General features: G+C 43.5%; 1 protein-coding gene across 1 annotated transcript in view; it reads right to left on the bottom strand.

The window, feature by feature from the left end:
* Window positions 1-13,222: 13,222 nt before the first annotated feature.
* The window catches only part of tbx15 (T-box transcription factor 15), a 54,263-nt gene continuing 50,689 nt past the window's right edge, over window positions 13,223-16,796 (bottom strand). Inside the window, exon 8 of the mRNA XM_083921708.1 lies at window positions 13,223-15,149. Within this exon, the coding sequence (XP_083777834.1) occupies window positions 14,317-15,149 (833 nt within the window). The 3' untranslated portion in view covers window positions 13,223-14,316. The remainder of the gene's footprint in view (window positions 15,150-16,796) is intronic.

The following is a 16,796-nucleotide window of genomic DNA, read 5'->3' as shown; positions in this document are numbered from 1 at the left end:
CCAAAACAGTGATTATATCAGTCACCGCTGCTGCAGCTAATTGAGATAACAGCAGCGCTGGAGAGAAAGAGTAAAGTGCAGAGCTGCGAGACAGAGGCAGCGCTGAGGGGACGCCCTGCTCTCTGGCTCCCTCCACCACAGGCTTCATTGTCATTTTCGGGAAGGTGATCACAGTAACAGCCGTGTAATTGGCTCTAAGTGGATTAAGTGCCACACAGGGCAGAGCAGCTCTGGCCGGAGATGTGCGGTCCACACACAACCTGTTGGCCGAGCCGTGGCTGAGCGTGAAGTCTCAATCTAGACACACAGACATGGCTGCTCGCAGCAGCGTCCAAGTCATGTTTATATACTAAAACAACATGTTGCTCCAGTCCTTGCTTCTGATTGGCTGAGTCAAATAGTAAACTATCCAATAAGCACACATCTGTGACCTGTTAATTTACGCATACCAGTACTGAGGTGTCACATAGCAACCACTTTGTTAGCTACTGTTTACATTAATGTACCGGAAGAATAACAAAGTAAAGCTAAAATGAAAACAAAGAAATGGTACATGCAAGTTATCAGAAAAAAGACAATTGCAGTAGCTATATTTTGGGGTTTGGGCTAATCTATTAAACCTTGCCAGCAAAATACAATAAAATCAGTAATAGTAATACAGCAAGGTATCTCTATTTGGCCCGTAATGTTATCTCCAGCACATTTTTCTTTTTCTGAGTCGCAGAAAAGTGAAAACTGCAACAGCAAGTCGAGTAACCAGGATATTGCTGTTAAATCACTCTCAAAAAAATCTAATTTCTGATGGTTTGAGCTCCATAATATAAACTCTATTAACCGTCATTGTTGGTGGCAGCAGAAATCCGTATTTTAGACATTTAAACATTTAAATAAGCTTGAATTAGCCCGCTGGTTTAATAGTCATACTAACTACAGTAAACCTTCAATACTACTTTTGCAGTGTTTAACACATCCACTATACTGTGGGCTCTACACTTTTCTTTTTAACGGACTTCTTGTCAAAGAATCATGTGCGGTAATTTCAAAATATGTTGCTGAATTTCTTTAAATAGCAGAGAAAATATAAAAAGTGTTGGAGCTGCGGACCTTTTCATCTGAGTCGCTATAATGGTGCATTACTGTACTGCAATTAAGTCTTGATTTCAAAGATACCTCGACAAACTGCACACACAACTGTGTAATGCACTGAGCCATCCTCAATTAAAATCTTCTTTCCACTGGGTCTTTACTCGCGGTTGTAAATTTAACTTGGCATTCCTTTATGGAGCAGGTGTAAGGGATTAGGCTGGTGAGGAGGAGGAGGAGGAGGAGGAGGAGGGCGTTCATAAACTCTACATGTGACATCTGAACTTGAACTTTTCCACATACAGATTGATTCACACACACTGATTTGTGTGAGCAGCAGAACAGACTATATATAAATGACGTTTATGCGCGTAGAATGCAGACATTAAAAGACATCTACAGAGAAATTGACAACTGGACAGCATGGTGCTAACACCTGCCGTCATTACGGAGCAGACAAGTGCTGCTGGGGAAGACCTTTCGCCTGTTACAGCAAACTTTTATGGTTTCCTTTAAAAGTTATTTGACCGTAAAGAGAAAGGTGCAGATGGATGCTGGGTACACGCCCGTCTGAGCATCCACACTTTGAACACCTGAATATGTGTGATCTGAACCGCGTGTGTCTCCATAACGCCAGCGTTAGCGCCTCGTGTTTTTATATGTAAGACGTTAGTACGGGCTGTCAGTAGATGATTAAAGGATGACGTTTTCCTCCGTTTTACTGTCCATAACTCTTCTCTAACACTTTTTTGTTCAAGTTTTTGAATCAATGGAAATAGAGGAAGCCATCTTTTGTTCTAAATCAACGACTTTATGCAGGGTAGATGATATTTTTCGGATTATAAGTCGCAGTTTTTTTCATAGTTATACTCTGGAGCGACTTCTGTGTGAAATTATTAACACATTACCGTAAAATATCAAATAATAACCCGGGTTATTATTTATCTCAGTCACGTAAGAGACTAGGCGGATATCAGCAATCGTCACACACACACGTCAACCAATCAAAATTGGGCGGGGGCGGGTCATGGCAGAAGTGCGTTGTGAAAAAAAAGATGCTAGCTGCTACTTCCGTACCGTTGAGTTGGCGGAGTTGTTCAGAAGTGACAGCGAGGAAGAAGAGTTCAGTGGAGTTAGTGATTAGCAGTGACAGAGTGTTTGGTAAACGTAGAGCGTGTTCTATATGTTATAGCTCTTTGTGATTAGTGACAGAGTGTTTGGTAAACGTAGAGCATGTTCTATATGTTATAGTTCTGTGTGATTAGCAGTGACAGAGTGTTTGGTAAACGTAGAGCGTGTTCTATATGTTATAGTTCTGTGTGATCAGTGACAGAGTGTTTGGTAAACGTAGAGCATGTTCTATATGTTATGGTTCTGTGTGATTAGTGACAGAGTGTTTGGTAAACGTAGAGCATGTTCTATATGTTATAGTTCTGTGTGATTAGTGACAGAGTGTTTGGTAAACGTAGAGCAGGTTCTATATGTTATAGTTCTGTGTGATTAGTGACAGAGTGTTTGGTAAACGTAGAGCATGTTCTACATGTTATAGTTCTGTGTGATTAGTGACAGAGTGTTTGGTAAACGTAGAGCGTGTTCTATATGTTATAGTTCTGTGTGATCAGTGACAGAGTGTTTGGTAAACGTAGAGCGTGTTCTATATGTTATAGTTCTGTGTGATTAGTGACAGAGTGTTTGGTAAACGTAGAGCATGTTCTATATGTTATAGTTCTGTGTGATTAGTGACAGAGTGTTAGGTAAACGTAGAGCATGTTCTATATGTTATAGTTCTGTGTGATTAGTGGCAGAGTGTTTGGTAAACGTAGAGCATGTTCTATATGTTATAGTTCTGTGAATGACTCTGACCGTAACATGTTACGTTAACACACCAGGCACGTTCTCAGCTCGTTGTTTATGCGTCATATAACGTAAACACTTATTCAGCCTGTTGTTCTCTGTTCTAGTTTTAGTTTAAATTGCCTTTCAAGGTGAAATGTCGTTTCTTGGTGTTGGATTTTATCAAATAAATTTCCCCAAAAACTGCGACTTATGGGCGACACAGTGGTCTAGTGGTCAGCACTGTCGCCTCACAGCTAGAGGGGTTCCTGGTTCGAGTCCTGGCTGGTGCCCTACTGTGTGGAATTTGCATGTTGTCCCCGTGTCTGCGCGGGTTTTCTCCGGGTTCTCCGGTTTCCTCCCACAGTCCAAAGACGTACAGGTGTTCGGTTCATTGATGACTCTAAATCACCCGTAGCTGTGAATGGTTGTCTGTCTCTGTGCGTCTCTATGTGCCCTGTGATAGACTGACGTCCTGTCGAGGTAGTACCCCGCCTCACGCCCGTTGTCAGCTGGGATCGGCTCCAGCCCCCTCGCGACAGGGACAAGCGGATGAAGATGGATGAATGAATGGATGAATGCGACTTATATATGTTTTTTCCTTCTTTATTCTGCATTTTCTGCTGGTGAGACTTTTACTCCGGAGCGACTTTTAATCCGAAAAATACGGTACTTATCCAATCCGTGCAACGGCGGTGAAGTCATTTTTTGCCTCAACAGTAAGCCTATTGATAATCCGTAGGCAAAATGAGTTCAAGAAAATAAGTGTCCATAAAATAAACCCAGAACATACCCAGGAAACACCCACAAGCAATGCACTCACATTGAGTAAGTGAAGAGGCTGCCTTTGATTTATGCAATGACACACACACTCACGCAAACACACACACACAACTCAACCCTGAAGCCATTCAGACAAAGCACACGCATCCACAGTCTTTGTCCTCCCGCTGTGCATTTCGGGGACTTAAAAGAGGGTTCGGCAGAGTTTGAGCATATGGTCGGTGTGTGTTTTTGACACAAAGGTTTCAGGAGGTCGCTGACAATGTGCAGTCACTCCAGAATCCACCAGGGGAAAGAGAGAGGATCCGGGCTTCCTGTTTTTCCCTCTCAGCGCACGTCGCAATGCTACCCCAGACGAGCTTCTGGGCAGCACAATGAGCACGGATGTGATTCAGCTTTCAACAGGCCTGTTACTGGGGATTACACCAGCGTTGTTTAATAGTGTTATCCGGACCACAATAGCGCGTTGTTTTTATCGGGAGTTATAAGTCACACATTTTGCTCACTGACGGCTTCGGAAATGTCGACCGTGAAATCTCTGCGAATCTGTTTCTGGCGTCTGCCCAGCCAGTGCAGGTGAGGTCCGAGAGCGAGCACAGCTGCCACTCTCAAACTTGCATTCAAACACGCACCAGCAGGCATATATGGCCCCCGTAGATAGATTGATGGTGGTGGTGGTGGGGGGGGGACTGAGGGGCTGCATGGCTGTTCTGAAATCAGGCCAGCTTTAACACAGCGGACACGCTCTCAAGCCCACAGTCATAGTAACATTTTATGTGACAAGCATTATAAAGGTGATTTATAGAATGCATGTGTGCTGGGTTGAATATTTTCCAGAAAAGTTATCCAGGGGTATTAGCTCTGCATTTTTCAATCCGCCTTGTTATTCGCATTGTCTCTATGATGACTGCATAAACAAACTTCCTGTGAAAATAAGGAGCGTGGCAAATGGAAAACTCTGGTCGCCCTCTCAGAAGGCCTGACAAGGACACGGGAGGCACGCTGTCGTAAGCTCACACTTATTAGCATTGTTGTTTTTATGGGACGGTCTTTTATGTACAGCACTGACCTCCGGCTTGTGCTCCTTTGTACTTTTTCATCCAGGTCAGACCCGGGCCACAGCGTCAATAGTGCGTGCAAATGGTTCGTAGCTTTGAAGTAAAATGCCTGCAGAAGCAGCTTGAGTTGTCAATCACACAGTTGTTTGCTCCGTCGACTTTCAGATACTGTCGGGCTTGTCTAAACTTTCTGTGTCAGCCTGTGAATAAGTTTTAATTTGAAAATTTCTGCTTTTTAGGAAGGACACCCGATGGGTTGATCTGAACCATGATTTTGGGCTAAAAGCTGCAGAGTGTCTGGGCCAAAAACTAAAACGGTCACTTTCTCCTGCATTCAAGCCATCAAACACCAGAACTATCGGTAAATCGGTTAATCCAGATGCTGTAGTGTCCAATTTGCTTGTTTCAACTTCCGCAGCTGTATCTGTTAGGGCTGTCACGAGAACCAATGCTCTGGTACTGAAAGCATGACGATAATTGTTTTTCTACAGTACGACGGGTACCGTAGGAACCAGGGATGCAATTCTTCCGGACCTGACGGGGGCAGCATATACGCCTATCTGTTCTAGTCTGACGTTGCACCCCAAGAAGATCGCCTACCTGTGCACACTCTGGGGGCAATAACAGCAGAGAGAAACAACCATAACATGCTTCCTGTTTGTAAGTTACTGTATGCTTCGTCTGGCTCACTGGACGTACAGTGCTCCGCCCCTTCTGCTATCTCCGTTATCTGGCTTAGCCCCACTGAAGATGATTGTGATTGGTTTAAAGAAATACAAACAAGCCAGAGCGCTGTTCCCTCCTATCCCAGAAATGATTAGCGGGGTAGCCAGACTATACTCCAGTGGGATAGTGAAAATGTCTTACGGGTATTAATAACACCATCTAAAGGCCCCGCATCTAAAGGCCCCGCAGGAAAAACGCCTTGCGCTGGCCGTTCCATTAATTTCCTATGGAGGAGGCAACCAATGAGATTGAAGCTTTGAGTGTGACATTTACGTTTCCTAGGCAACCAGAGAGCGACATCAAACAGAAAATGTAATAAGTTGAAGCCTTCACATCAAACGATACTAGTTATGATTTAACAGATGACATTAGGACGTCATCTGTGCATTTTAGAGAGGGGATAAATTGTGTTGTGGACTGTAAATAACAGAAAATACAGCCTAAAAAAGCCTGTATCCCCTTATAACTTCTGCTGTGAAAGAAGAAACTTCCCCGTATTTAACAATGTTACTAATTATGATCTTAAATATGTGCAAAATGAAACACTTGAAGTTAGGACTTCATCTGTGCATTTTAGAGAGGGGATACATTTTGTTGCAGACTGTAAATAACAGAAAACACAGCCGGGAAGACAAAAAACATGTTTCACTATAACTTTTGCTAGGAAAGAAGAAACATCTCCATATTTAGCAACATTACTAGTCATGATCTGACATATTTGCAAAATTAAATACTAAATAGTAGGAAATCATCTGTGCATTTTAGAGAGGGCATACATTTTGTTGCAGACTGTAAATAACAGAAAACCCAGCCGGGAAGACAAAAAACAATATGTATTTCCCTATAACTTTTGCTAGGAAAGAAGAAACCTCTCCATATTTACCAACATTACTAGTCATGATCTGAAATATGTGCACAATTAAATACTAAATAGTAGGACATCATCTGTGCATTTTAGAGAGGGGATACATTATTTTGCAGACTGTAAATAACAGAAAACCCAGCCTAAAAAAGCCTGTATCCCCCTATAACTTCTGCTGTGAAAGAAGAAACTTCCCCATATTTAACAATGTTACTCATTATGATCTTAAATATGTGCAAAATGAAATACTATATAGTAGGACAACATCTGTGCGTTTTATAAAGGGGATACATTTAATGACAGGCTAAAAATTGCAGAAAACACAGTCTGGAATCCTTCTTGTTCTCCTTTAACTTTTGCTGGTGAAGAAGAACTTGCTACAGAGTATTTCTGCAGTGAGGTGTTGCTACTTTTACTGAAGTCTGGACTCTGAGAACTTGTTACGCCACTGTAAACAGCTACTTTCAATAGACAACTGTTAAGTACAAGTATGCACATTGGGCTGAACTGAACTGTAACTGCAAGCCAGGTGTGCGGTCGCCATGTGACTACCAAAAAGAAAGCAGCTGGTGCACACACACACACACACACACATCATGGTACAATGCACAAACCGTCCAAACAATAGCACTTACAGTAAATCCTTAATTGGCAGCTAACATGTAGCCTACTCACGGTCCCAGAGGAGAAAGTAGCCCGTTCTCGTCAGGTGTCTTTAGCCGAAGTCAGCCGATGTGTCAGGAAAGGTCAAATAAATACAACAGGTTGATTAAATCCGGGAAATAATCCTGATATTGCCTCAAGAAAACAAAAAAGACCGTTTTTCCAACCGGGTTTTGCTCTTTCAATATGGCGCCTCGCCAGGTGAAATTCGATCCGAAGCTGCCTAGCAACGGCGCTACGCACACACGTCACTCTCTGGCACCTGAGCTCTGAGCAGCCAATCAGAAGACGGCTCAACTGAGTACGAGTTTGCGTGAAATTTTATATATTATAACACTTTTTTTTTTATTATTATCAATTAATCAATATATCTTTTATACCCACGTTTGATTCTTAAATATATATACATATATTTTATTTAAAATCTTTAAAAATAAGTTTAATTTTTAAAAATAAGTTTAATTTTTTACGCCGCTTTATCAAAATCTAGTCAGTTTCAAACATTTAAAAATTCAAACAACAGTTGTAACCTAGACACCTAAAAAAAACTAAATTTAGCCGCTTTTGCTTGGTCAGGTGAAATGCGATCCAAACTTGCCTAGCAACAGCAAAAAGAAATCTCCCTCTGAGCAGCCAATCAGAAGACAGGGTCAACTGAGTTCAAATTGTGTGAAATTTTTTATATTTTGGTATGATTTTTTTTTAGTTAATCAATATCTATCTACATTTGATTCAAAAAAATATCCTATGTTCTCTGTTCTATGTCCTATTGCTGCATTCCTAAGCACTGGGACATGGGACTTGTCCTTGTCCTTGTCCTTACGAGCTCCGACTTCAAAGCGTTCCACACAATTAAAGTTGAACGTAAACAGAAAACGTGGGCTACCGCCATCAAATACGTTCGAGAGATTATAACACATATTTTCACGCAAGAATATCAAAACAAGTTGTGTTAAATTTGCAGTATCTAATTCAAAACTACACGCAGGGAAGAAACGTTTACAGACAATTCTTTGAAGTTTTATCTCTCACAAATTGTGTCTCCATGGGCGCTGCCATTTTTCTCCGACTTATCTTGGTATGGTCGGGGTAGGTTGAGTTCCCCCGAGTTTGCGTGTTGGAGGTACCCCCCAAGGCACTGGAACGCAGCATTAGTTCCCAAGTCGGGGAACATCGGACCTCTACCTTCACAGATTTAATTCAGCATTTTGTTAGGGCTAGATGTTACGGTTAGGCTCAGGGTTAGGGGGTAGTGTTAGGGTCTACATAAGTCTATTTCGGCATTGATTGTGGACAAAATAACAGACATAAGGGAACATAAGACCCTTTAAGTGGAAAGCCGTGAACGTCTGACCCTTTTTTTTTAAAAAGGTCCGCATCCTGGTCACAAACAGAACGGGAAACATAGGATCTCTACCTTCGTAGACCTGGGAACATTAGACCTGGGGAACACAGCACCTGGGGAACATAGGACCCAGGGAACATAGGACCCAGGGAACATAGGACCTGAGGAACATAGGACCCGAGGAACATAGGACCAGGGGAACATAGGACTCAGGGAACATAGGACCTGAGGAACATAGGACCCGGGGAACATAGTACCCGAGGAACATAGGACCCGGGGAACATAGGATCTAGAGAGCATAGGATCCAGGGAAACATAGGAACTGGGGAACATAGGACCTGGGGAAGATAGGACCAGGAGAACATAGGACCCGGGGAACATAGGACCCAGGGAAAATAGGACCCGGTGAACATAGGACCAGGGGGCCATAGGACTCAGGGAACATAAGACCAGAGTAACATAGGACCCGGGGAACAAAGGACCTGGGGAACATAGGACCCGGGGGACATAGGATCTGGGGAACATAGGACCCAGGGAACATAGAACCTGGGGAACATATGACCTGGGGAACATAGGACCCAGGGAACACAGGAACTGGGGGAACATAGGACCCGGGGAACATAGGACCAGGGGAACATAGGACCTGGGGGAACATAGGACCTGGGGAACATAGGACCTAGTAACCTAGACACCCAAAGAAAAACTAAATTTAGTCCACTTTAGACCTGTAAATCACCAATTAATGCTTCCTGGGGTTTCCGTCAAAGTTTGCCTTTACATTCAGACGTGTGTTTCAAATTGCTTTGTGTTTTTCAGTCCCCTCAAAAAGAAAATCTGTTTTCAATTATGTAAAAAAAAAACAGTCAACCCTCATATTTGAGAAGCCAATAAGGAATATTTGGCATTGACCCTCGTTAAATCACTTGATTCTTAACTGACTGATTAACTTTATTGTCGTTTCCCTTTCTGCCAGTCCACTAATAAAGTGATCAGCTCTGTTTCAGCTCAACTCCACCACTCCAGTTCTCACACTTTAAAATCAACCCTCAACGGGGGTTTCAATATCCGGGTCACCTGCCCAGCCAGTCACACTATCCGCGGGATCTCCAAGGACCTGCCTGCAAACCTCCACACAGCACCGGACCTCTCTCATTTAGACACGGAGGCGTCCCAGTGGGGCGTCTTTGTACTCAGCAGGCACGGCACCATGGGACAGCCTGGGCCGGGGGTTTTATCAGAACCACCTGCCTGTGCGGGTCGACCATATCTCAAACATCTCTTTTCCCTCCTGAGGAAGAAGAAAAAATCATTTAGACCGTTTCCTGTTGACCTGCGTGCCATTGCTGAGGCCTTTTTTTTCTGAAGGTGTGAGAATATGTGTGTTTTTTATTTCTCCTCGCCATGTGTGCGCCTAACTGAAAATACATGTCTTAGAAATGATGAAAACTGTGTCTGGTATGGTTGGGTGTAGGTTAGACGACACAATGTTAGTTTGAGTTTGAGATTTAGATTAAGATTATATTATGGGTTGTCTTTCATAGACGATACAGACTGAGGTTTGGCTTGAACAGAGTAGAATAACGGTTATCCGGCTGTTCAGTTTGACGTAAAACCCTTTCAAAATAAGATTTTCGGGTCCAAACGCTCCTTTGAAACAAAACAGACAACAAAGGCCGAACATGTGAGCAATAACATCACCTCTTTCGTCAGTTAGACGCCTTTCTCATCGATAGGAAATGAGTAAAATGACAATTACGTTGTTTTTTAAAAACTCAGATCTGTTCAAACAACGGGGGACATTCTTGACACACGTCATAAACGATAACGAAGAAGCTACTTATGTTTGTTTTTTCCCCTGTTACCCCGTCTTTACGAGTGGCTTACACAGTTAGGAGTCTGAAGGTCGCATGAGACTTCATTCTTACAGGAAGCTCTGAATCTCTTTTCAGATCCTTTCCATTTCAAATCTGTTCTAAATTTTCTCTTCCTCAACCGTCTACTGTACATTTCTTCCACCCAGACACTTAAAAAAACAAACAAAAAAGCGACCAAGCGTATGAAGAGAGAAGAACAAAAGTTTCACAGTTGGTCGTGGTCTGATTTTCTTTTTTTTGGTATAAAATGTTTTGTCTGCAATGAGAATAAGTAACCATGAAGAGGAACATTGTCTCTTTTTATTGTTCCCATATGAAATAAGTCTGTTAGGGAGGATCGTGTGGTTCGTCGATCATGTTTGTTGGGTGACATCATGAACAGTAGCTGAACGTTTTAGTCCAAAATAAAAACAATCAACTTCAGCAGTGACAAGCTGTGACTTGAGGAAACCACAACAAGAGCTATTTTAATGCTATTACAGAATAATTTTTCTGTTATCTTGGACATAAAGAGATAGTAGAAGTGCTACGATCTCTTCAAAGCCACCAGACTCTCTCTCGCAGAACACAGGAGGTACTGATCTGCTGTTGCCTTGATTGGTTTGTTTGTGTTATTGTGTAATTAAGTTGTTTTAAAGGGTTAGGAACTAACAAAAGGTAGGTGAAACACTGACAATCACACTTTTAAAAACTCCAAACTATCCCTTTAAACACCTTTCTGTTGCTCAAGCATCATTTGACATCGTGATTTTGTCTGTAACCAGCAACACAGAAGGCAACCTGCCACAGACTACCTCTCAACATTTAACTGTTTCCTCTTCTCTAACCAACTTTCATTGTAATGATAATATTTAAGTCTCGTGCGCCACACGCCGCGCAGGTCATTCGAAGCCACGATGCTTCAGAAAGTACACAACTTTCAGAGATCTGCAACTCCGTGACCGTAAAAACATTGGCCACATCACCAGAGTCTGTATGTTTCTTTTTTTAAGCTTGACATCTGTATCATGACTTTATCAATCCTAAAATAGTTTCAAGATGTTCCCTGAAGGAGCGAAAGAGAGAGAGAGAGAGACAGAGGAGGAAAAAAACAGTGGCGTAAGACAGATGAAGGTATGTGAAAGCCCTTTGTGAAAGAGCAGTGATTTAGTGCTTCAATACACATGTCAGGCGCACTGTAACACCTCAGAAAAGTGGGTCCGCGTCTCCTGTCAGCAATAATTTACCGTGAAGATGAGTCGAGTCAAAGGATCTCAAGCATAAGAGAGGAATAAACACAAGAGGGCAATAGTTTACCAAGAATTTATAAACTCACACTGCGTCGTATCAAAACCAGACCTTCGAATCCAAGAAATGTAACCAAGTAATTCCCCTCTTTTTGCACACTGACCCCCCCTCAGTTGGACTTGCATCCAGTAGAGTTCCCCAGAGAGTGATTGTGAGTCAGTTAAAATGTCTGAAAAGTGTTCGAAGGGAAAGATCAATGGCTGAGACAGGGGGGGGGGGGGATTATGGGATACCCTCCAGTCAGCGTGCTGTCACTCAAAATGGGCTCAAAGCGGCAGATTAGGCACCAGATCTCTCTCATCTCTGTCGAGGATCTCGTTAAAATACCCGGTCCTGTATCTCCCAATTGTTCCAGTTTCGTGTTTTATGGTGAGCCGGCTGTTCTCTGCCATTAATCAATCAATGTGATTGTTTGCATATTTTGTTTCTAATGAAAGACGCCACGATGAAAGGCGGAGAGTGGCGGTTACTCAAGCTCAACCATTCTTTTCCACTTAGGGAGCTGATGGATAGATTACGGTATAAAAACGGAACTGCTGTGCATTATGTCATACTGCTGTGGACCCATGCGCGCTGCCCCTCTTTACAAATACGTCTCCTACCCTAACAGGCCCTGAGGTAATTCCGCGGTGAAGACGGGTGGTTGGGTGGGGGGGGGGCACGCTGCTGGAACAAGAGCGGGGGTGTATATCAGACAAATAATGTGAATAATTATTGGAAATAATGTCCAGATAGTTGGAGCGGAGCCAAATTATGAAATCATGCGCTTCTCTCCGGTACATCACCCCGCTCATTATTTGAAGTCATGCTCGGAAAAACAGGTGTTTCCAATACTGGGTCGCTGTCTCCACGGTCCTGCACCCCCTTCGTCCTCTGATCATGGTTCAGATATGATATTTCATGGCTGGAGCTACACGCATGATAGGAAGTGATTGGGGAGAGCCGTTCAGAAGACATCCGTGTAATGGACGCTGATTGGCCCCGGCTTGATCCCCGGAGTCTGGGCCCATTGCAACAAAAGGGGGAACCACAAACCCGGAGCGGGAGAGATCCTAAATGCTGCATGTTTTCCTCTCTCATGGAGGTTCAAATGATTACAAGGGGCTTTCTCTGTCTCTTTAAACAGGCACCATATTTACGTGCATCAAGCACCAGAGCAGTGCAGTTGGCACAGGAGCGTTATTCTTCATTCTCATCGTAAACAGAACCAGCAGGGCGAAACTTTGTCTTTTTGGGGTCTTTTTCTTTCACTTTGGTTTATGATCGATACTTAGCATCAGTGTTTGAAGCTCGTGCCTGTGATGTGGTGCAGAGCAGATGTGTGTTTTACAAGTGGAGGATACTCTCCAGCGTGATTAATAATCATGTCATTTGTTGTTATCGTAGCCTAGAGACTGGGAGTAACTCACCCAGTTACAACCCGTTTTTAAAATAATCATTTATCAGTCGTTTGAATCACTGTGAATCAGTGCATAGCTGTGAAATAAGGACCATCCACTGTGTAGAAGTATTATTTAGTTGATTACTTAAGAGTAAACAATGTCATTTGTTTTGTTTATGTGCTCGAAATCTTTTTTATGAGCAACTCATGTTTCTGAGATTCGGGGAAACACAGTATAATGTTCATTTTTTGCAGAATAATTGACTTAAATATCAAATTTACTACCTACCAACCAACTACAAGGAGAAAAGAATCAGAACCATGTGCATGAATTAAAACGTTTATTGAGCTTTTTACGTGCTTGGCACCTGTATTTACATTTTTTCAAAATGCCTCAACAAAGAATGACTTTTTGCCAATTTCCCTTTTTTTCACACATCTTTTATAACAGATTGGCTGTAAAATCGTTATATTGCTCAGCACTTAAATACACATCTCTACAACACACCAAAACATACTTTAATTACTCTGTTTTTCTATTGCTTCTTTTATAACTTTTCACACGACAACTTTTAAGCTTATGTTATTCATTGCATTCGCCATCTTATATATATGCCAAAAAAAACATAATCTACTCAAAAATAGTGAAGCCAATCCAGTCCGTGAGGATAACGGGTCGATGAAGTTGTGTGGTGGCGTCCTGTGGTGGCGTCCTGAAGACAGAGTTCCTCGTTTACCCGACCTGCAGTTCTTTGACGCGTTGTATTCGCCCCACAGCGTCCAGAGACTTCATCTCCTGCGTGTATGCGGAGCAGCGAGTCATTCTTGTCCAGTTGTCCCTTTCAATCCGGCCGAACCGCACACACCATGATGGCAAAAGCGCTCGCCCCTCGACTTCTCCCTTAAAAAGATTCGGCGCAAGTGCTGCGTGAAGTAAAAACTTCCTGATCACAGTGAAGATTCTTTGGCTGCGTGCTGTCGTGGCTGCGTGGCCTTTGAGTCCAAAAATAAATCAAGGTTGAGTCACTTGAAAAAGAGTGTTGCTACTATTGCACCGTAACAGATTCACGACTGATAATCCCTTCTGAACCGTGCGGACTCCCACCTCTCCTTCTTATCACAATCTGCTGAGTTTGTTGTAGAGTTTGAAAGAGAGTCAGCTTGCCGTCCCAATTTTTTGCTTCATTAATACAAAGATAATTAAATAATAGCTTTGACTCCCTCTATAATACTTTGTATGTGGAGTGTCTTTAAAAAAAACAACCAAATTGTGACCTTTTCTGAAAGGTTTGTTTTGTACCGCGGTACATTTAAAAAAACGCCGGTTCAACATCAACACTAAACCGGGTTCATATTAGAGATTTGCTTTTCAGCTGAAAGACTTGAGAAACATGGAGGACTGTGAGGTTCGATCGCAGTTCCTACACCATGTGCATGGACATCTGAGAGGAGGAGCCGTACTGACGTCCGTCGCAGGAGCCGCCGCCCTGCTGGCCACCGCTGGTGTTGCCGATCATGTGCATAGTGTCCATGCTTCCGTTGGACAGGTACTGGCGCTCGGCGAAGGCCCCGGCGGGAGATGAGGAGCACAGCAACCCTCCCTGAGGCTTCTCAGGGCTGGCGGCCAAGCGAGGAGAGGTGGGGAAGTTGTATCCGTACAGGTTGTAAGGGTTGTGCAGGGAGAAAGCGTTGTAGGAGCCCTGCTGCACGTGGTGGTGGCTCCCGCTGAACATGTGGGCGGAGGAAGGGGAGGATCCGGATGAAGAGGATGAGGCAGAGCCGGAGCCTCCCCCGGCCTGCATCACATACTGGAGCTGCGAGGCTGGGAAGGACCCGAGCTGACCCCCGTAGGCATCCATCTTGCCTCCAGAGCCGCCGCCACCACCGCCTCCGGTCAGGGAGGCGTGAGCGCTGCCCTGCATGCCAGCAGCAATCAAGGAAGAAGTCCTCTGTGGCAGGAAGGATTCAGAGGACTGACCAGAGGCCACAGCACCTCCTGCAGCCTGGAGGCGCCCGTAGGAGCTGTCGGCCAGGCCACCGTAGCCCTGCAGGGCCGCCATGTTGCTGCGAGCGCAGGCCGGGTACTCGGACAGGCCCAGGTTGCAGAGCTGACTTTCCCTGCAGCCCACATTAAAGGTGTTGGGGGCGAGGTGGAAGGTCGGAGGGGAGCAGGAGGGAGACAGGAGGTGAGCCGCACCGGAGGGGGACGGGGTTCCTGTGCTGGAGGTGGTGGGAGAAGTGCCGGTGCTTCCACCTGGAGAACACAGATACAGAGAGTGAAATACAGGTGGGTTATATCTCAGTTAGGAGCATTTTCATATAAAAAACAGTTACGAGACCAGATCCTGTTAAGTCTGATCAGTGTGAAAATACACATGATACTCAAAGACTTGGATGAAGAGAAGAGGATGATCCACTAGTGACACAAACACACCCAGAGACGCCCTCATGAAGCCTGGAGTCTAAACTCTGGGTACCACAGTGAAGCAGTGGTGTCACTCAAAAACATGATTTATTACTCAATACTCTTTTCAAAAGGAACATTACCTCACTCATTAATCCCTAATCCATTCATTACACTACCATTATATTACTTTTCCATTGCAACCCCAGATTGATATCTGTGTCTTTTCTCCCCAATATTCAGACTTTGCATGAGCAGCCGCTGAATCCATAGAAGGATTTTACTTCTGCTTGGTGACGTGCACGTGCATGTGACGTGCACGTGCAATACGGAAATGAATCCAAGGATGTGATGGGATTGAAGTTATTTTTTATGTGTGTGTAATTCGTTACACTGCTCCCTACTAGTGTTAAGGTCATAATTCTTGATTTGAATTGAAAAATGTATTTTCAATATGTAAATAAAATTAAAATGATCATACAAATGCAGAGTTCGTACATCATATTGTTCTTAAATTAGGGTTCTTCATCTTTTAGGCTAAACCCCCCCAGCTGAAGGAGAGACGGAGCAGGGACCCCCTACATTGTTAAACTTAACTCTTAAACTTAGCCTAAAGCTGATACACATAACTTTTTAAGATTAGTTAAGCCTTATTATATCGGACAGACAGGAAGTGGGGGTGGGGGTGGGGGTGGGGGCATGGAGCAAAGAGCCGCAGGTCAGAGTTGAACCCACGGCTGCTGCCTCAAGGACCTTCAGCCTCTTCACGTGGGGCGACTGCTCTAACCACAGTGCCATCAACCGCCCCCACGTTCCCTTTTATGCAACATACAATACTAAGCTATTAAAAAATATCTTTAATGTGGAAGGCACATTTGTGTAAATGAAATGTTTGTTTTTCCACAAATAGGCCAATTTATCTTACTCATAATATGCTAGATTCATGTTAATATAACAAAACATATATTTGAATTAATAAAAAATAGAAAAAGTATCAAAACTGAGTTGTTAAGTTATTTAAAATCAACAAAAACAAACCAGAGCATGTGTGGTTCTTCCTTTAGTTTATTGTATGAGATTGAATATAAACGTATGTGTGAGCTCTATCCTGTTTGTTCATCATAAAATAAAGAAACATGTTTTTTTTTAATGTTTTTTGAATTGATGGGAAAGTCACGTGGACCCCTGCCTGTCTACCTCTGACCCTCCCCGCGGAGAGAAGCAAGAAACAGACAGGATTTCCCTGTGGAGCGGCATTAGCATCAGTCATTAGCATCAGCCATTAACATCAGTCATTAGCATCAGTCATTAGCAGACCTCCACATCCTCTCTCCCCCGTGGCAACGCAGGAGAAACGTCTCCGACAACAGGTCGGAAAGGCGTAAATATCCCTTTAAGACAAATCTCGTGTCCGCGGAGTGAAATCAATGAAACTTCTCTCGTGCACAATCACAGTTTTTGTCCAAACGTTACATCACCAGGACGTTTTTTCTAGCT

This window comes from Echiichthys vipera (genome assembly GCF_963691815.1).
Source record: "Echiichthys vipera genome assembly, chromosome: 10".
NCBI lineage: Eukaryota > Metazoa > Chordata > Actinopteri > Perciformes > Trachinidae > Echiichthys > Echiichthys vipera.
Note: the sequence above shows the minus strand (reverse complement) of the source record. Positions and strands in the feature narration are given on the sequence as shown.